This window comes from Xenopus tropicalis, chromosome 6 (assembly GCF_000004195.4).
Source record: "Xenopus tropicalis strain Nigerian chromosome 6, UCB_Xtro_10.0, whole genome shotgun sequence".
NCBI lineage: Eukaryota > Metazoa > Chordata > Amphibia > Anura > Pipidae > Xenopus > Xenopus tropicalis.
The window spans coordinates 150,542,305-150,564,333 of record NC_030682.2 but is presented as its reverse complement, the minus strand read 5'-3'; the positions used below and the strand labels follow the sequence as shown (position 1 = coordinate 150,564,333).

The window sequence follows — 22,029 nt, the reverse complement described above, 5'->3', positions numbered from 1 at the left end:
ACTCAGTGAGTCTCTCAGTGTACCCTCTACTCAGTGTGTCTCTCAGTGTACCCTCTACTCAGTGTGTCTCTCAGTGTACCCTCTACTCAGTGTGTCTCTCCATTTGTCTCTCAATGAGTCTCTGTATATCTCTCAATTAGTCTCTCAGGATGTCTCTCAGCATACCCTCTACTCAGTGTGTCTCTCAATGAGTCTCTCAGTGAGTCTCTCAGCATACCCTCTACTCAGTGTGTCTCTCAATGAGTCTCTCAGTGAGTCTCTCAGTGTACCCTCTACTCAATAAGTCTCTCGGTGTGTCTTTCAGTGTGTCTTTTAGTGTACCCTCTACTTAGTGTGCCTCTGTATGTCTCTTAGTGAGTCTCTGCATGTCTCTCAATGAGTTTCAGTGTGTCTCTCAGGGTGTCTTTCAGTGTGTCTCTCAGTGTACCCTCTACTCAGTGTGTCTCTCTGTTTGTCTCTCAATGAGTCTCTGTATGTCTCTCAATGAGTCTCCCACGGTATCTCTCGATGTACCCTCTACTCAGTGTGTGTCTCAATGAGTCTCTCAGGGTGTCTCTCGATGTACCCTCTACTCAGTGTGTGTCTCAATGAGTCTCTCAGGGTGTCTCTCGATGTACCCTCTACTCAGTGTGTCTCTCAGGGTGTCTCTCGATGTACCCTCTACTCAGTGTGTCTCTCAATGAGTCTCTCAGTGTGTCTCTCAGTGTACCCTCTACTCAGTGTGTCTCTCAGTGTACCCTCTACTCAGTGTGTCTCTCCGTTTGTCTCTCAATGAGTCTCTGTATGTCTCTCAATGAGTCTCTCAGGATGTCTCTCAGCATACCCTCTACTCAGTGTGTCTCTCAATGAGTCTCTCAGTGAGTCTCTCAGTGTACCCTCTACTCAGTGTGTCTCTCAGTGTACCCTCTACTCAGTGTGTCTCTCCATTTGTCTCTCAATGAGTCTCTGTATATCTCTCAATGAGTCTCTCAGGATGTCTCTCAGCATACCCTCTACTCAGTGTGTCTCTCAATGAGTCTCTCAGTGAGTCTCTCAGTGTACCCTCTACTCAATAAGTCTCTCGGTGTGTCTTTCAGTGTGTCTTTTAGTGTACCCTCTACTTAGTGTGCCTCTGTATGTCTCTTAGTGAGTCTCTGCATGTCTCTCAATGAGTCTCAGTGTGTCTCTCAGGGTGTCTTTCAGTGTGTCTCTCAGTGTACCCTCTACTCAGTGTGTCTCTCTGTTTGTCTCTCAATGAGTCTCTGTATGTCTCTCAATGAGTCTCCCACGGTATCTCTCGATGTACCCTCTACTCAGTGTGTGTCTCAATGAGTCTCCCACGGTATCTCTCGATGTACCCTCTACTCAGTGTGTGTCTCAATGAGTCTCTCAGGGTGTCTCTCGATGTACCCTCTACTCAGTGTGTCTCTCAGGGTGTCTCTCGATGTACCCTCTACTCTGTGTGTGTCTCAATGAGTCTCTCAGGGTGTCTCTCGATGTACCCTCTACTCAGTGTGTGTCTCAATGAGTCTCTCAGGGTGTCTCTCGATGTACCCTCTACTCAGTGTGTGTCTCAATGAGTCTCTCGGGGTGTCTCTCGATGTACCCTCTACTCAGTGTGTCTCTCAATGAGTCTCTCAGGGTGTCTCTCGATGTACCCTCTACTCAGTGTGTCTCTCAATGAGTCTCTCAGGGTGTCTCTCGATGTACCCTCTACTCAGTGTGTGTCTCAATGAGTCTCTCAGGGTGTCTCTCGATGTACCCTCTACTCAGTGTGTGTCTCAATGAGTCTCTCAGGGTGTCTCTCGATGTACCCTCTACTCAGTGTGTCTCTCAATGAGTCTCTCAGGGTGTCTCTCGATGTACCCTCTACTCAGTGTGTGTCTCAATGAGTCTCTCAGGGTGTCTCTCGATGTACCCTCTACTCAGTGTGTCTCTCAATGAGTCTCTCAGGGTGTCTCTCGATGTACCCTCTACTCAGTGTGTGTCTCAATGAGTCTCTCGGGGTGTCTCTCGATGTACCCTCTACTCAGTGTGTCTCTCAATGAGTCTCTCAGGGTGTCTCTCGATGTACCCTCTACTCAGTGTGTCTCTCAATGAGTCTCTCAGGGTGTCTCTCGATGTACCCTCTACTCAGTGTGTCTCTCAATGAGTCTCTCAGGGTGTCTCTCGATGTACCCTCTACTCAGTGTGTGTCTCAATGAGTCTCTCAGGGTGTCTCTCGATGTACCCTCTACTCAGTGTGTGTCTCAATGAGTCTCTCAGGGTGTCTCTCGATGTACCCTCTACTCAGTGTGTGTCTCAATGAGTCTCTCAGGGTGTCTCTCGATGTACCCTCTACTCAGTGTGTCTCTCAATGTGTCTCTCAGGGTGTCTCTCGATGTACCCTCTACTCAGTGTGTGTCTCAATGAGTCTCTCGGGGTGTCTCTCGATGTACCCTCTACTCAGTGTGTCTCTCAATGAGTCTCTCAGGGTGTCTCTCGATGTACCCTCTACTCAGTGTGTCTCTCAATGAGTCTCTCAGGGTGTCTCTCGATGTACCCTCTACTCAGTGTGTGTCTCAATGAGTCTCTCAGGGTGTCTCTCGATGTACCCTCTACTCAGTGTGTGTCTCAATGAGTCTCTCAGGGTGTCTCTCGATGTACCCTCTACTCAGTGTGTGTCTCAATGAGTCTCTCAGGGTGTCTCTCGATGTACCCTCTACTCAGTGTGTCTCTCAATGAGTCTCTCAGGGTGTCTCTCGATGTACCCTCTACCCAGTGTGTCTCTCAATGAGTCTCTCAGGGTGTCTCTCAATGAGTCTCTCAGGGTGTCTCTCGATGTACCCTCTACTCAGTGTGTCTCTCAATGAGTCTCTCAGGGTGTCTCTCGATGTACCCTCTACTCAGTGTGTCTCTCAATGAGTCTCTCAGGGTGTCTCTCGATGTACCCTCTACTCAGTGTGTCTCTCAATGAGTCTCTCAGGGTGTCTCTCAATGTACCCTCTACTCAGTGTGTCTCTCAATGAGTCTCTCAGGGTGTCTCTCAATGTACCCTCTACTCAGTGTGTCTCTCAATGAGTCTCTCAGGGTATCTCTCGATGTACCCTCTACTCAGTGTGTCTCTCAATGAGTCTCTCAGGGTGTCTCTCGATGTACCCTCTACTCAGTGTGTCTCTCAATGAGTCTCTCAGGGTGTCTCTCGATGTACCCTCTACTCAGTGTGTCTCTCAATGAGTCTCTCAGGGTGTCTCTCAATGTACCTTCTACTCAGTGTGTCTCTCAATGAGTCTCTCAGGGTGTCTCTCAATGTACCCTCTACTCAGTGTGTCTCTCAATGAGTCTCTCAGGGTGTCTCTCAGTGTGTTTCAATGGGTCTCTGTATGTCTCTCACTTACTCTCTCAGGGTGTCTCTCGGTGTACCCTCTACTCAGTGTGTCTCTCAGTGAGTCTCTCAGTGTGTCTCTCAGTGAGTCTCTCAGTGTGTCTCTCAGTGTGTCTCTCAGTGTGTCTCTCAGTGTGTCTCTCAGTGTGTCTCTCAGTGAGTCTCTCAGTGAGTCTCTCAGTGTGTCTCTCAGTGAGTCTCTCAGTGTGTCTCTCAGTGAGTCTCTCAGTGTGTCTCTCAGTGTGTCTCTCAGTGTGTCTCTCAGTGTGTCTCTCAGTGTGTCTCTCAGTGAGTCTCTCAGTGTGTCTCTCAGTGAGTCTCTCAGTGTGTCTCTCAGTGTGTCTCTCAGTGTGTCTCTCAGTGAGTCTCTCAGTGAGTCTCTCAGTGTGTCTCTCAGTGAGTCTCTCAGTGTGTCTCTCAGTGAGTCTCTCAGTGTGTCTCTCAGTGTGTCTCTCAGTGTGTCTCTCAGTGTGTCTCTCAGTGTGTCTCTCAGTGAGTCTCTCAGTGTGTCTCTCAGTGAGTCTCTCAGTGTGTCTCTCAGTGTGTCTCAATGAGTCTCTGTATGTCTCTGAATGAGTCTCTCAGTGAGTCTCTCAGTGAGTCTCTCAGTGTGTCTCTCAGCGCACCTGCTATTTACAGAGTATTTCAGGGTGTGTCTCAGTATGTCTCTCAGTGAGTCCCTGTGCGTCTCTCAGTGAGTCTGTCAGTTGCACAAGAGACAGCCCTGGGTGACAGTTACACAACATGCACATCTGTCACTGAGCCCTTAGTGATGTTGCAAGACCCACAGAGCTGACACTTGAGACACGTTGAGGCCGGGCGAGACCGTCAGCCCATGGCGCAGTCACACACAGAGACACCCAGCGGGTCAGTAACCGGCAGCTGCAGAACCTCTTACTGACACCGGCGCTGATCCGACTGCCTCTATGTATTGCTATATCTTCGGTTTCACTGAGGAAAATTGCAGTCTCTCATCCAAACCCCTCCCTGGTTGCTAAGGTAACTTGGACCCTAGCAACCAGATTGCTGCTGAAGCTCCACACTGGCTCCTGAACTGAAACTGAAAATAAAACCCCATAGATAATAAAACAAATTGTCTCAGAATATCCCTCTCTACATTATACTACAAGTTACCCCAAAAGGTGAACAATCTCTTTTGCCCCCACTGGGCTCCTTGGGTGACCCCCCCCCCCCAGATACACCCTACGGCTTTGGGACAGATACTGACTCCGCCCCCTGCGCAATCCCACAATAGGGACGCAGGACTCCCTGCAGCTTGTGCCTTATTAACCTGTTATGCGCCTCATTGGCCCTTTGTCAGGTGTCAGTGGCACCCAGTGATATAGGGTGTGGCACAGTAACGAGACACACCCCCAAAGGGTATAATTAACCCTCCCCACATGCATGTGTAATTACATTACACCCAGATATAACCTTCTTACTGTTCCTCTTAACCAGAGTCCTGATATAACCTCTACTGTCCTGCAACCAACCGGCACCACTTACTGGGTACGGGCAGAACCCCCACATTCCTACTCAGCATGTATATGTGTATATTAGGTACCTACCTAGTGCTACCAACCCCTATATCTGTAGGGAAATGAGAGCAGGGCAGGCAGTAACCCTTCCAACACTTTCCCCTGTCTCTGCCCCTATATATTAGGTACCTACCTAGTGCTACCAACCCCTATTTCTGTAGGGAAATGAGAGCAGGGCAGGCAGTAACCCTTCCAACACTTTCCCCTGTCTCTGCCCCTATATATTAGGTACCTACCTAGTGCTACCAACCCCTATTTCTGTAGGGAACTGAGAGCAGAGCAGACGTGCCTGTCTGAGCTGTGAGTGACCTACAGAATGGAGAGTGTTAGCTCGGGTCCAGTAGGGCCTGGGCGGACACGTTCTCATCGTCTCGTGGAAGTTGAGGTAGGGAGATGTCTCCTGTTGGATGTGTCAGTTGCGGGGCGCAGATTGCGACTTATTAACACCTATAGGCCTCAGTCAGGGCTCGGGAGGAGAACTCTACTTAGGGAATTACAACAGTACCTCCACACCTCCATCCCGGTCATCTGGGCTGGAGACTTTAGCCAAGTCCTTAATGCTGCTGATAGATCAGGTCGCTTCTTTGATAAGCATGAAAGTCACTTCTTGAAGAACATGCTGCAGCAGGCGGATATGGTTGATGTCTTCACCCATGATGGTCGGGTAGGGAAACATACTTATCACTGTGCTGGGAAAAGTAGTCGACTCGATATGGCTTTTGTCCAGTCAGGGGAGGTCTTCACAGAAGTTGAGGAAGTCCTTGTTGACTACTCAGATCATCTTGCGTTATCCTTTCTGTTGGGGGCTTCCTCAGTTCCAGCTAAGGGTCGGGGGTTGTGGAGGTTGAGTGCTGAATCCCTGGAGGGGGAGGCAGTTAGGCACTCCTTTGAGGCACTCCTTCAGCTCGAGTTGACAAGGACTATGCTTTTCGACTCTATGTCGCAGTGGTGGGAGGAGGCTAAGGAGTCATTCCGCAACTTCTTCCATAAACTATCTGTTGTTAGGGAGGGAAATAAGTATAAAAAGTACCTGTCCCTACGAAAGAAGCTTGAGTCTTATATTTCGGATGGGGTGGCAGGGGATAAAGTTTCCCAGCTGAAGCTCTTGATCAGGGAGCATCAGTACAGTCGCTACAGGTCTCTGGTTCTAGAGAGGGATTATGGTGGTTTCCATTTCCCTGATCCTTTTCGGAATTGCAGAGAGTCTGTGGAGAAAAAGGTAATAACTGGCCTGAAGGACTCCCAGGGTATAGTCCAGACATCCAAGGGTGGGATCTTGCGAGTTGTTCAGGCCTACTATGCTGACCTGTTTAAGAGCAAAGCTTTGGAGGGGGAGAAGATAAAGGCCTTCTTGGAGGGAACCCCGGGTCCTGATCTGCAGAATTTGGACTTTTCCTCTTTGGTGGCTGACATTACGGAGGATGAGGTCAAAATGGCGATTGACCAGCTTCATTTAAAGAAAGCCCCAGGCCCAGACGGCCTCACAGCCGAATTTTATAAGACCTTTAAAGACCTTTTGGCCCCAATTCTCGTGGAGGTCTTTAGAGACTGCCTGGGAGGAGGTGTCTTACCTCCCTCCATGAGATTGTCCTCCTTAGTGTTGTTATCAAAAGGCAAGGAGCCCTCGGATGTCAAGAATTGGAGGCCTATTGCCCTCTTGAACACAGACAGGAAGCTTCTCGCAAAGGTGCTTTTTTCTAGACTGATTTTGTTTTCAGGCACTTTATTGTCCCATGAGCAGTTCTGCACGGTGAAAGGGCGGAGCATCTTTGGGGCACTCTTGTCAATTCGTGAAGTGCTTGAAACATGCAAAGCTCAGAGTAGTAGGAGATATGTGGTAGGTCTTGACCAGGCCAAAGCTTTTGATAGAGTGGATCATCAGTACCTATGGGCCACCTTGCGTAAGTATGGCATCCCGGATCAATTTGTCGAGTGGCTCACTGTTTTGTACAGGGAGGGAGAGAGCTTCCCACTTGTTAACGGTTGGCGAGGTGAAAACTTCAGGGTTGAGGCCGGGGTGCGTCAGGGTTGTCCTCTGAGTCCATTGCTCTATGTCTTTGCCATAGACCCTTTCCTGCGAGCGGTGCAGGCCTTGGATTTGGAGGGCTTTCGGGCCCCTCGTTGCCTGCCCCTGAAGCTGGTAGCCTACGCGGACGATGTCACAGTCGTTGTCTCACATCCTGAGGAGGTGAACTTGTTGACTGATGCCATTGAAAGTTACTCAGAGGCCTCCGGGTCGCTGGTCAACACTGACAAGTCGGAGGCTTTCTGGACTGTGGAAGGGGAGCCAGATTTCCCTCTTCCTGATTTTCAGCTTGCCTCCAAAGAAATTAGTATCCTTGGGGTCAAATTTGGGAGGGAAGACAATTCCAAACTCAATTGGGAATCAAAGTTGGATGCTGTGAATGCAAGGGTACAGCGGTGGAAAAAGTGGAGGCTGTCCTATAGGGAAAGGGTGAAGCTCATCAAAACTTACCTGGTCCCTCTCCTCCTGTATGTGTCTTTTGTTTATCCTTTGCCAGAAGCTTTCTATGCGAGGATCCACAGTCTGTTCTTCCAGATGCTCTGGGGGAGCAGGCTGAACCCTGTAAAAAGAGGGATAACCTACCTGCGGACAAAAGAGGGTGGGTTGGACATGTTGTGTCCTGTGGCCTTCTTTGGCACCATTTTCCTGAAGTTTAACTTTGGGCACCTGGGTCAAAGAACTGAAGTTCTGTGGCAAAGCAGTGTCAGGGCCTGGGTATCCCCTTTTGTAGGTGACTGGTTACAGGGCGATAGGGTGAAGCAGGTGCGGGTGCGACATAGTCATCTCCCATCATACTTTGTCCTTGGGCTGAAGCTTTTGAGGAGATGGGATATCAGAGTAGATGATCTCGGTACAGCCTCCAGGCGCGCTCTTTATATGAGGGTGCTAGATGTCTACTTTGCTATTCCGCTCGCCTTGAGGGACTGCGTTGGGAACACTCTGGTCAGGAGCTTGCGTTTCCTCAATAGCAAGAGGTCGACCGAAATTGCCCCTGGGGATGTGGTGTGGAGGAGTCCCAGGAGCATTTTCTGCAGCATTGTCCCTTGGCAAAGAGTGTGCGCTCTCAGGTCTCCCGAGCTCTCTGTGCTCCGCTCCTGGACACCCTGGGCTATGCGGAACTGGCCTATGGTGTGTCGGCCCGACAGCACAGCCACGACCACGAGACGCTGTACCTGGTTATTACGGTATATAGGTACCATCTATGGCACGGGCGATGCCGCTATTCCTTTGGTTCGGATGTGACTCCTGAGAACATTGCTAAATCCATCATGGTGGAGCTAAGATACATTCGATCGTTAGAGTTGGCTCGATCCTCTTGTACCCCGGCATTATGGAGGGGCTTTACCCTGTAGGCTTCACCCCAAGGCAGTTTCCTTCTGCTACTGAGTTGGTTTTTGTGTGTTTATATTTATTTCAAGAACGTGATACTGCCTTTTTGTTTATTTTTAGGCATTTTCGACAGATCCCAAGCCTTTGCCTTCATTATTATGGCGGAAGCCTTGAATTGGGTTTGGGGGTCTTCTTTTTCTTTTGGGTGGGGGAAGGGGTTACGGTGGGTGTGGGCTTTGGACATTTTGCTTTGGTGGAGGGGAATGGAAGCCAAAAAGGACAGAGACAAGACTTTGGAACTGGCTATCCATTGGGTGTTGTGGGATTGGTGAGGGTGTGGGGAGGGGAGGCGGTCAATATGGACAAAGGGGTGGACTTTGATAGTTGGCCGTCCTCATGTGGGTGGAATGGGGAGGGAGTAACAAGTGAACTGGTTATGATTAATTCAACAAAACCCTTACTTTTGTATTGTTAGTATAAGAATTGTATTGTTTTGTTTCTTATTGTAAGCATTTTTATTTTTAATAAAAAATCCTATATATTAGGTACCTACCTAGTGCTACCAACCCCTATTTCTGTAGGGAAATGAGGGCAGGGCAGGCAGTAACCCTTCCAACACTTTCCCCTGTCTCTGCCCCTATATATTAGGTACCTACCTAGTGCTACCAACCCCTATTTCTGTAGGGAAATGAGAGCAGGGCAGGCAGTAACCCTTCCAACACTTTCCCCTGTCTCTGCCCCTATATATTAGGTACCTACCTAGTGCTACCAACCCCTATTTCTGTAGGGAAATGAGAGCAGGGCAGGCAGTAACCCTTCCAACACTTTCCCCTGTCTCTGCCCCTATATATTAGGTACCTACCTAGTGCTACCAACCCCTATTTCTGTAGGGAAATGAGGGCAGGGCAGGCAGTAACCCTTCCAACACTTTCCCCTGTCTCTGCCCCTATATATTAGGTACCTACCTAGTGCTACCAACCCCTATTTCTGTAGGGGAATGAGAGCAGGGCAGGCAGTAACCCCTCCAACACTTTCCCCTGTCTCTGCCCCTATATATTAGGTACCTACCTAGTGCTACCAACCCCTATTTCTGTAGGGAAATGAGAGCAGGGCAGGCAGTAACCCTTCCAACACTTTCCCCTGTCTCTGCCCCTATATATTAGGTACCTACCTAGTGCTACCAACCCCTATTTCTGTAGGGAAATGAGAGCAGGGCAGGCAGTAACCCTTCCAACACTTTCCCCTGTCTCTGCCCCTATATATTAGGTACCTACCTAGTGCTACCAACCCCTATTTCTGTAGGGAAATGAGGGCAGAGCTGCTATTTAGCCTCACACCCAGCTGTTGTGCAAACCTGTAATTACTCCCATTGGGCCAGGACACAGGGACACGATGCTGTTGGGCAGTTTATATTGGGTTCAGGACAGGCCCATAGTAACAAGCATCAGATCTATGGGAGTATCCTGTGTTAATTAAGTTGGGATGAGAGCTCCCCCTTCTGGTCAGTGGTTACATTGCAGCTTCTGAAAGGGAAAGAAAGAAATCGGGAGATAACAGAGAACTGTTAAAGGGGCAGATACCCTTTTAAGGTTTAAGCTTAATATATATTATATAAATCCTGCTCGCAGACACTCTGTTATCCCTGTATATATTTTCTAACAGTACTGGGAGGGTTTTTTCCCATAACCCCCTGGTTGGAGCATTTGTAGGGCAATTCTAGTAGAAACCAGGGGGGCAGATTAAGTGCCGATCATTCCCTATGATACTAACAGTGAGCGTTGCTATGTACACAACCCGCGGAGACACATTTGCAAATCACACAATCAGTATCCGTCAGAGCACAAACATGAAAAGGGACAATGGATCTGATTTGCCTGTTTAACTTCCCCTTGGAATGATCAGTTTGCCCCCCCGTTGGCACAATAAGGAGACTGATCTGTAAAGGGGCAAATTAATGTAAAAATAATGTGTTTCCCCCTATAATGTAACAATCAGGAGAGGAGGAGTCACAAGTAGTGACCCAGAGCAGCCAATTAGATTGCTGGGATGAGCAGGGGCGCCGACCAATGGTGTGTAACATACAGACACTATGTGTGAGTGGCACTGGGCACAGTAAATACGGGCACTGCCCCAACAGGCAAATGTCATGTAAAGTAAATCAGCAACATCCGAGCGGCACCGGCGCCTGTAAATAAGGATTAGTTGGCTTGGGAAGCGCCCAAATGTCTTAAAGGGGCACTGCCAGCAAAGCCCCCAGATCTGCCCAGATACCCCCCCAGATCTGCTCAGCTACCCCCCCAGATCTGCCCTGCCAATTCCCCATATCTGCCCAGCTACCCCCAGATCTGCCCAGCTACCCCCCCCAGATCTGCCCTGCCAATACCCCATATCTGCCCAGCTACCCCCATATCTGCCCAGCTACCCCCAGATCTGCCCAGCTACCCCCCCAGATCTGCCCTGCCAATACCCCATATCTGCCCAGCTACCCCCATATCTGCCCAGCTACCCCCCCAGATCTGCCCTGCCAATACCCCATATCTGCCCAGCTACCCCCCCAGATCTGCCCTGCCAAGACCCCTCCTAGTTATGGCTAATTCTGTGGGTACGAAGCGTCGGCTCTGTGTGTAACAATAATACATTTATATCTGGCAGGTCAGTCAGTGTTTCTGCCCCTTTTCTACATACCCCCCCCCCAACTGACTGAGCCCATGTTAAAAAGAGGTAGGGGCAATTACCAGAAATGTCCTTCCCCTGCCCAGGTTGGTAGGGGGCTTCCCTGGGACCCAATGAAATTGGAACAAAAGTACAGCCCCCCCCCCCCAACTTGTACAACAGAACCGAGTGAATTGATCCAGGTGGGAACCAGAATTTGTGTAGGAACCAACAGGACCCGGCTGGTGTTTGTGTAGGGGCAGAGACGGGGCAGAGACGGGGCAGAGACGGGGCAGAGACGGGGCAGAGACTGGGCAGAGACGGGGCAGAGACGGGGCAGAGACGGGGCAGAGTTGGGGCAGAGACGGGGCAGAGACGGGGCAGAGACGGGGCAGAGTCGGGGCAGAGTCGGGGCAGAGTCTGGGCAGAGACGGGGCAGAGACGGGGCACAGACGGGGCAGAGACGGGGCAGAGACGGGGCAGAGACTGGGCAGAGACTGGGCAGAGACGGGGCAGAGACGGGGCAGAGACGGGGCAGAGACTGGGCAGAGACTGGGCAGAGACGGGGCAGAGACGGGGCAGAGACGGGGCAGAGACTGGGCAGAGACGGGGCAGAGTTGGGGCAGAGACGGGGCAGAGTCGGGGCAGAGACGGGGCAGGACATACTGCGGCTCTGGGACTTTCCAGATGGGATTTCCCTGAGATCACTGAGCTGGGGAAGTGGTTCTGGTTCTGGTTGTTGGGTTGGGGCAGTACATTGTTATTGTTACACATACACACATATTATACACACAGGCATTGTGAGCTCATAACTGCCCCATTATTGGGAGCCCCCCGTGTAAGAGACAGACTGCCCCCCGGGTAAGAGACAGACTGACCCCCGGGTAAGAGACAGATTGACCCCCGGGTAAGAGACAGACTGACCCCCGTGTATGAGACAGACTGACCCCCGGGTAAGAGACAGACTGACCCCCGGGTAAGAGACAGACTGACCCCCGGGTAAGAGACAGACTGACCCCCGGGTAAGAGACAGACTGACCCCCGGGTAAGAGACAGACTGACCCCCGGGTAAGAGACAGACTGACCCCCGGGTAAGAGACAGACTGACCCCCGGGTAAGAGACAGACTGACCCCTGGGTAAGAGACTGCTGCCTGAGTCACATGCTCCCGTTAGAAAGTTGGTGCCACACCCAGTAATTATTCCATATGAAAAGAGAGGGGAGGGGCATTCAAATAATACTGACCCCGCCCCCTACATACAGAAATATAAAGAGACTGAGCGGCTCCCAGACTCCCAGACTCACTCTTACTGGGCTCCTACTGTCGCTATGGCAACTCTGAGCATCGCACTGATAGTAACCGCCCTCTGCGCCGGGTCAGGTAGGAACGGCCTTTACTGGGGCCAATGTCTGTCACCTACACTATGGCTTCCCTCCTTCTATATATGTACCCTCAGCTCACATATGCACCATAGATAGATAGATAGATAGATAGATAGATAGATAGATAGATATAGATGGATAGATAGATAGATATGGATAGATAGATAGATATAGATGGATAGATAGATAGATAGATAGATATAGATGGATAGATAGATAGATATAGATGGATAGATAGAAAAATAGATGATAGATAGATAGATGATATAGATTAGATAGACAAACAGACATATAGATGATTGATAGATAGATAGATAGATAGATAGATATGGATAGATAGATAGATATGGATAGATAGATAGATAGATATAGATGGATATAGATGGATAGATAGATAGATATAGATAGAAAGATAGAAAGATAGATAGATAGATGATATAGATTAGATAGACAAACAGACATATAGATGATTGATAGATAGATAGATAGATAGATGATAGATAGATGAAAGATAGATAGATAGATAGATGGATAGATAGACAGATTAGATGAGATTAGATAGAAAGACAGATGATAGATAGATATAGATGGATAGATAGATAGATTATATAGATTAGATAGACAAACAAACAGACAGACAGATAGATGATAGATAGATAGATAGATAGATGATAGATAGATAGATATAGATGGATAGATAGATAGATATGGATAGATAGAAAGATAGATGATAGATAGATGATATAGATTAGATAGACAAACAGACATATAGATGATTGATAGATAGATAGATAGATAGACAGATTAGATTAGATTAGATAGAAAGACAGATGATAGATAGATATAGATGGATAGATAGATAGATAGATTATATAGATTAGATAGACAAACAAACAGACAGACAGATAGATGATTGATAGATAGATAGATAGATAGATAGATAGATAGATGATAGATAGATGGATAGATAGATGATAGATAGATAGATATAGATAGATAGATAGATAGATAGATGATAGATAGATAGATAGATAGATGATAGATAGATGATAGATAGATAGATAGATAGATGATAGATAGATAGATTGATAGATAGATATGGATAGATAGAAAGATAGATAGATAGATAGATAGATAGATAGATAGATTATATAGATTAGATAGACAAACAAACAGACAGACAGATAGATGATAGATAGATAGATAGATAGATGATATAGATGATAGATAGATAGATAGATAGATGATATAGATAGATAGATAGATAGATAGATAGATAGATAGATAGATAGATAGATAGATAGATAGATAGATATGGATAGATAGAAAGATAGATGATAGATAGATAGATGATATAGATTAGATAGACAAACAGACATATAGATGATTGATAGATAGATAGATAGATAGACAGATTAGATTAGATAGAAAGACAGATGATAGATAGATATAGATGGATAGATAGATAGTTACATAGTTACATAGGGTTGAAAAAAGACCTGTGTCCATCAAGTTCAACCCATCCAAGTAAACCCAGCACACCTAACCCACACCTACCAATCTATACACTCACATACATACACTATATATACAACCACTAATACTAACTGTAGATATTAGTATCACAATAGCCTTGGGTATTCTGATTGATCAAGAACTCATCCAGGCCCCTCTTATAGGCATTAACAGAATCTGCCATTACCACATCTCTAGGGGCATTCCCCAACCTCACTGCCCTCACCGTGAGGAACCCCCTACCCAACATCCCCCGGCAGGGCATTCCCCAACCCCCTCACTGCCCTCACCGTGAGGAACCCCCTACCCAACATCCCCCGGCAGGGCATTCCCCAACCCCCTCACTGCCCTCACCGTGAGGAACCCCCTACCCAACATCCCCCGGCAGGGCATTCCCCAACCCCCTCACTGCCCTCACCGTGAGGAACCCCCTACCCAACATCCCCCGGCAGGGCATTCCCCAACCCCCTCACTGCCCTCACCGTGAGGAACCCCCTACCCAACATCCCCCGGCAGGGCATTCCCCAACCCCCTCACTGCCCTCACCGTGAGGAACCCCCTACCCAACATCCCCCGGCAGGGCATTCCCCAACCCCCTCACTGCCCTCACCGTGAGGAACCCCCTACCCAACATCCCCCGGCAGGGCATTCCCCAACCCCCTCACTGCCCTCACCGTGAGGAACCCCCTACCCAACATCCCCCGGCAGGGCATTCCCCAACCCCCTCACTGCCCTCACCGTGAGGAACCCCCTACGCTGCTTCAAATGGAAGCTCCTTTCCTCTAATCTAAAGGGGGGACCTCTGGTGCGCTGATTGTTTTTATGGGAAAAAAGAACCCCCCCAACTGCCTATAATCCCCTCTAATGTACTTGTACAGAGTAATCATGTCCCCTCGCAAGCGCCTCTTTTCCAGAGAAAACAACCCCAACCCTGACAGTCTCACCTCATAGTTTAACCCTTCCATCCCCTTAACCAGTTTAGTTGCAGTCTCTGCACTCTCTCCAGCTCATTAATATCCTTCTTAAGGACTGGAGCCCAAAACTGCCCCCTATACTCACTGTAACTGCCCCCCATACTCACTGTAACTGCCCCCTATACTCACTGTTACTGCCCCCATACTCACTGTTACTGCCCCCCATACTCACTGTTACTGCCCCCCATACTCACTGTTACTGCCCCCCATACTCACTGTTACTGCCCCCCATACTCACTGTAACTGCCCCCCATACTCACTGTTACTGCCCCCCATACTCACTGTTACTGCCCCCCATACTCACTGTAACTGCCCCCCATACTCACTGTTACTGCCCCCCCATACTCACTGTTACTGCCCCCTATACTCACTGTAACTGCCCCCATACTCACTGTCACTGCCCCCATACTCACTGTTACTGCCCCCCATACTCACTGTTACTGCCCCCCATACTCACTGTTACTGCCCCCCATACTCACTGTCACTGCCCCCCATACTCGCTGTCACTGCCCCCCATACTCACTGTTACTGCCCCCCATACTCACTGTTACTGCCCCCCATACTCACTGTTACTGCCCCCCATACTCACTGTCACTGCCCCCCATACTCACTGTCACTGCCCCCCATACTCACTGTCACTGCCCCCCATACTCACTGTCACTGCCCCCCATACTCACTGTCACTGCCCCCCATACTCACTGTCACTGCCCCCCATACTCGCTGTCACTGCCCCCCATACTCACTGTCACTGCCCCCCATACTCACTGTCACTGCCCCCTATACTCACTGTAACTGCCCCCATACTCACTGTCACTGCCCCCCATACTCACTGTCACTGCCCCCATACTCACTGTCACTGCCCCCCATACTCACTGTTACTGCCCCCATACTCACTGTTACTGCCCCCATACTCACAGTCACTGCCCCCATACTCACTGTTACTGCCCCCATACTCACTGTCACTGCCCCCCATACTCGCTGTCACTGCCCCCCATACTCACTGTTACTGCCCCCCATACTCACTGTTACTGCCCCCCATACTCACTGTTACTGCCCCCCATACTCACTGTTACTGCCCCCATACTCACTGTTACTGCCCCCATACTCAAGGTGAGGCCTTACCAGGGACCTATAAAGGGGCAAAATTATGTTCTCATCCCTTGAGTCAATGCCCTGTTTATACAAGACAGCACTTTATTTGCTTTAGTAGCCACAGAATGACACTGCCTGGAATTAGACAACTTGTTATCTACAAAACCCCTAGATCCTTCTCCATTAAGGATCCCCCCAACTCACTCCCATTCAGTAGATAGTTTGCGTTTATATTATTTCTACCAAAGGGCAGAACTTTGCACTTATCAACATTGAACCTCATTTCCCAGTTTGCTGCCCAGTTATCTAATTTTGTCAAATCGCTCTGCAAAGCGGCACATCCTGCATGGAACTTATAGTTTTGCACAATTTAGTGTCATCAGCAAAAATAGAAACAGTACTCTCTATGCCCCCCTCCAGGGCATTAATAAACAAGTTAAAAAGCAAAGGCCCAAGGACTGACCCCTGCGGTACCCACTAACCACACTGGCCCAATTAGAAAATGTTCCATTTCCCCCCACTCTTTGTACTCTATCCTTCAGCCAGTTCTCTATCCAATTACAAATATTATGTTCTAGGCCAATATTCCTTAATTTGATCATTAACCTTCTGTGAGGTACTGTATCAAACGCTTTAGCAAAGTCCAAGTAGATCCCATCCACTGCCATTCCAGCATCAAGGTTCCTACTCACCTCCTCATAAAAGGCGACTAAATTAGTCTGGCAAGATCTGTTACCCATAAACCCATGTGGCACAAACTAATAGTATTGTGACCTGCAATGTATTCAAGTACCCTATCCCTTATTATAGATAGATAGATAGATAGATAGATAGATAGATAGATAGATAGATAGATAGATAGATTATATAGATTAGATTAGATAGACAAACAAACAGACAGACAGATAGATGATTGATAGATAGATAGATAGATAGATGGATAGATAGATGATAGATAGATAGATATAGATGGATAGATAGATGATAGATAGATAGATAGATGATAGATTAGATAGATAGACAAACAGACAGACAGATAGATGATTGATAGATAGATAGATAGATAGATAGATGATAGATAGATAGATAGATATAGATGGATAGATAGATAGATAGATGGATAGATAGATAGATAGATGATAGATAGATAGATAGATAGATAGATATAGATGGATAGATAGATAGATAGATAGATATGGATAGATAGAAAGATAGATGATAGATAGATAGATGATATAGATTAGATAGACAAACAGATAGATGATTGATAGATAGATAGATGATAGATAGATGGATAGATAGATGATAGATAGATAGATATAGATGGATAGATAGATGATAGATAGATAGATAGATGATAGATAGATTAGATAGATAGACAAACAAACAGACAGACAGATAGATGATTGATAGATAGATAGATAGATGATAGATAGATAGATAGATAGATATAGATGGATAGATAGATAGATAGATAGATGGATAGATAGATAGATAGATAGATGATAGATAGATAGATAGATATAGATGGATAGATAGATAGATAGATAGATAGATATGGATAGATAGAAAGATAGATGATAGATAGATAGATGATATAGATTAGATAGACAAACAGATAGATGATTGATAGATAGCTAGATAGATAGATAGATGGATAGATAGGTAGATGATAGATAGATAGATGGATAGATAGATGGATAGATAGATGGATAGATAGATGGATAGATAGACAGATTAGATTAGATAGAAAGACAGATGATAGATAGATATAGATGGATAGATAGATAGATAGATAGATGATAGATAGATAGATAGATATAGATAGATAGATGTTATGGATTAGATAGATCGATTATATAGATTAGACAGACAGACAGATAATTTGAAAAGTTGCAGCTGAGAAGATCCCTGGCAGCGAGTTGTTTTCGCCCAAAAACTAAAAGACAAGGGCAAGTTAACCATCTATTGTCTATGAAGCAACTGGACTGAAGAGTTACATAGTGCCATTGTGATTGGATTAGTGGAAGAGTACATACGCTGAGGGCTTCCCATACCAGTCAGTAGAACTGAAGAAGCTGCTCGGATGAGTAGTGGAAGAGTATATATGCTGAGGACTTCCCATACCAGTCAGTAGAACTGAAGAAGCTGCTCGGATGAGTAGTGGAAGAGTACATATGCTGAGGACTTCCCATACCAGTCAGTAGAACTGAAGAAGCTGCTCGGATGAGTAGTGGAAGAGTACATATGCTGAGGGCTTCCCATACCAGTCAGTTGAACTGAAGAAGCTGCTCGGATGAGTAGTGGAAGAGTACATATGCTGAGGGCTTCCCATACCAGTCAGTTGAACTGAAGAAGCTGCTCGGATGAGTAGTGGAAGAGTACATATGCTGAGGGCTTCCCATACCAGTCAGTTGTATTGGATTAGTGGAAGAGTACATATGCTGAGGACTTCCCATACCAGTCAGTAGAACTGAAGAAGCTGCTCGGATGAGTAGTGGAAGAGTATATATGCTGAGGACTTCCCATACCAGTCAGTAGAACTGAAGAAGCTGCTCGGATGAGTAGTGGAAGAGTACATATGCTGAGGACTTCCCATACCAGTCAGTAGAACTGAAGAAGCTGCTCGGATGAGTAGTGGAAGAGTACATATGCTGAGGGCTTCCCATACCAGTCAGTTGAACTGAAGAAGCTGCTCGGATGAGTAGTGGAAGAGTACATATGCTGAGGGCTTCCCATACCAGTCAGTTGAACTGAAGAAGCTGCTCGGATGAGTAGTGAAACGTCTTCACTGATTACTAAACAAGTCCAGTTGCTTTAGATTTATTTATACTAGATATACCATCTATTGTTAATGATTTATTTCCGTCTCCATTACCATTCACATTGCTCCCTGCACCAGCAGAGCTTACAATCTAATGTGAGCGCAGCATATCTATCCTTCTATATTTCTTATCTTCTAAACCCAGCTCCTTTGCTTCCCAGCCTTATCCCTCAAGTGCTACACGTGCACGTCCCAATCCACCAACGCCAACTGCAAGACCGAGGGCAGCTGCAACATCTATGAGGTCTTCTGCCGGACCAACGTGGTCTCCTCCACCACCGGTGAGACCTCAACCCAATGGGACTCTCAAGCTAGAGGGAGGGGGCAATTGCATGAGAGAGTGGGTGGGCTTCTGCCTGAATTGAGGTGGGGCAATAAAGATGGACGCTCTTCAGGTTGCTGGTTCCATAGTCATTGGTGGAAGACTATGGGGGATCCATCAGAGGGAACCCCATAATTATTCTTTATAGATCCGGGGCACTGAGCAGACCCCCTGGTTATAGAACCTTCCATCTCACAAGGGTTGGAGAAAGGGGGATCCATGGATCAAGGATACCTTCAGGCATGAGGGAAGCCCCCCTATTAGCCACGTACATAGCGGCCCATCTGTCCCTCACCATACGATATTGGCCAATATTACTGTTAATGTGATTTATATTACGGGTTATAAATAAAAAGTTTTAGGGTTCGGAAAGTAGAACCCCAACAGTAACATGAGATGGTTCCCCAAAATCCTACTGGCCATAAACCAGCAGCCGGCAGGGCTTTCCCATCAGACCCCCAACAAGGACCTGCTACTGACTGTATAACCTGTATAATATACAGGTGGGTCCCTATGGGTCTAAACTGTAAATTATATCCTTATAAATGGTCATCAGTTATAATGGGACAGAGATGTCATTTCTGTCACATGGATCACTGAAACTGAAATAAATAAAGTACCCCCTGTTGTAAAATATAAGGATATTAGAAGTCACCTCTGAGTTCCATGACCTGTATAAAAGCACGAGGCCGAAGGCATCGTGCTTTTATACAGGTCATGGAACTCAGAGGTGACTTTGGAGTTCCATGATGGAACTCAGAGGTGACTTATAATATCCCTATATGTTACAATAGGGGGTACTTTATTCACTATATATTATAAGGAACTCCTCGGGGGCTTATAATATCCCTATATGTTACAATAGGGGGCACTTTATTCACTATATATTATAAGGAACCCCTCGGGGGCTTATAATATCCCTATATGTTACAATAGGGGGTACTTTATTCACTATATATTATAAGGAACTCCTCGGGGGCTTATAATATCCCTATATGTTACAATAGGGGGCACTTTATTCACTATATATTTTAAGGAACTCCTCGGGGACTTATAATATCCCTATATGTTACAATAGGGGGCACTTTATTCACTATATATTATAAGGAACTCCTCGGGGGCTTATAATATCCCTATATGTTACAATAGGGGGCACTTTATTCACTATATATTATAAGGAACTCCTCGGGGGCTTATAATCTCCTTATATTATACAATAGGGGGCACTTTATTCACTATATATTATAAGGAACTCCTCGGGGGCTTATAATATCCCTATATGTTACAATAGGGGGCACTTTATTCACTATATATTATAAGGAACCCCTCGGGGGCTTATAATATCCCTATATGTTACAATAGGGGGCACTTTATTCACTATATATTATAAGGAACCCCTCGGGGACTTATAATATCCCTATATGTTACAATAGGGGGTACTTTATTCTCTATATATTATAAGGAACTCCTCGGGGACTTATAATATCCCTATATGTTACAATAGGGGGCACTTTATTCACTATATATTATAAGGAACCCCTCGGGGGCTTATAATATCCCTATATGTTACAATAGGGGGCACTTTATTCACTATATATTATAAGGAACACCTCGGGGGCTTATAATATCCCTATATGTTACAATAGGGGGCACTTTATTCACTATATATTATAAGGAACCCCTCGGGGGCTTATAATATCCCTATATGTTACAATAGGGGGTACTTTATTCACTATATATTATAAGGAACCCCTCGGGGGCTTATAATATCCCTATATGTTACAATAGGGGGCACTTTATTCACTATATATATTATAAGGAACTCCTCGGGGACTTATAATATCTAGTGATGAGCGAATCTGTTCCGTTTCGCTTCGCCGAAAAATTCGCGAATCTTTGAAAAGATCCGCGAAACGGCGAAAAATTCGCGAAGCGGCGAAAATGTCGTGCGACAAAAAAAATTGTCGCCCGCGGCTATTATTTTGTCGCGCACGGCTCTTGTTTTGTCGCACGGCTCTTGTTTCGTCGCGCGGCTCTTGTTTCGCCGCCCGCGGCTCTTGTTTCGTCGCGCGGCTCTTGTTTCGTCGCCCGTGGCTCTTGTTTCGTCGCCCGCGGCTCTTGTTTCGTCGCGCGGCTCTTGTTTCGTCGCCCGCGGCTCTTGTTTCGTCGCCCGCGGCTCTTGTTTCGTCGCGCGGCTCTTGTTTCGTCGCCCGCGGCTCTTGTTTCGTCGCGCGGCTCTTGTTTCGTCGCCCGCGGCTCTTGTTTCGTCGCGCGTCTCTTGTTTCGTCGCCCGCAGCTATTATTTTGTCGCACGGCTCTTGTTTCGTCGCGCAGCTCTTGTTTCATCGCCCGCGGCTCTTGTTTCGTCGCGCGGCTCTTGTTTCGTCGCCCGCGACTATTCTTTTTTGACGCCGCGACAATTTTTGGACGTGCGGCGAATTTTTCCGCGGCGAAATTTTTCATCCGTTTCGCGAAACAATCCGCCAATGGCGAAACGCGGAAATTCGCCGCGAATCCATGCCTGGCGAAACTTTTCGCCCATCACTAATAATATCCCTATATGTTACAATAGGGGGCACTTTATTCACTATATATTATAAGGAACTCCTCGGGGGCTTATAATCTCCTTATATTATACAATAGGGGGCACTTTATTCACTATATATTATAAGGAACTCCTCGGGGGCTTATAATCTCCTTATATTATACAATAGGGGGTACTTTATTCACTATTGGGTATTGGAAAGTGACCTCTGACCCTCCGTTTCAGGGATCTCCATCACCAAATCCTGCGCCACCTCCTGTGCCCCAAGCAGCGTTGAGACCAACACAGTGGCCTGTTGCTCCACTGACCTGTGCAACCTGAGTGGCGCTACGGGGGTCTCATACAGCTCCGCCCTCTTGGCTCTCTCTCTGGGATTCGCATTGGTCCTGGTTAAAAACTCCCTTCAGTGAACTCCGCCCATCGGTGACTTGTGATTCCCCGCCTACTTCGCCTTAATAAACACGGAATGATTAAGAAATTGGCTTCG

The 22,029-nt window shown here is 47.1% G+C and overlaps 1 protein-coding gene across 1 annotated transcript; it reads left to right on the top strand.

Annotated features, from left to right (window-relative positions):
• Nucleotides 1-11,828: 11,828 nt before the first annotated feature.
• On the top strand, nucleotides 11,829-22,004 carry LOC101731278 (ly6/PLAUR domain-containing protein 2-like). Its single transcript, XM_004919227.3, has 3 exons — nucleotides 11,829-12,268; nucleotides 18,837-18,956; nucleotides 21,768-22,004. The coding sequence occupies exons 1-3, from the start codon at nucleotides 12,217-12,219 to the stop codon at nucleotides 21,950-21,952; spliced, it is 357 nt and encodes a 118-aa protein (XP_004919284.1). The 5' UTR covers nucleotides 11,829-12,216; the 3' UTR covers nucleotides 21,953-22,004.
• Nucleotides 22,005-22,029: the final 25 nt, after the last annotated feature.

Bases quoted from the DNA above. Each gene is read 5' to 3' on its own strand.
- LOC101731278 (XM_004919227.3), top strand. From the start codon at position 12,217: ATGGCAACTCTGAGCATCGCACTGATAGTAACCGCCCTCTGCGCCGGG. The intron at 12,269-18,836 runs GTAGGAACGGCC...TTTGCTTCCCAG, and splicing joins CGCCCTCTGCGCCGGGTCAG to CCTTATCCCTCAAGTGCTAC. The intron at 18,957-21,767 runs GTGAGACCTCAA...CCTCCGTTTCAG, and splicing joins CGTGGTCTCCTCCACCACCG to GGATCTCCATCACCAAATCC.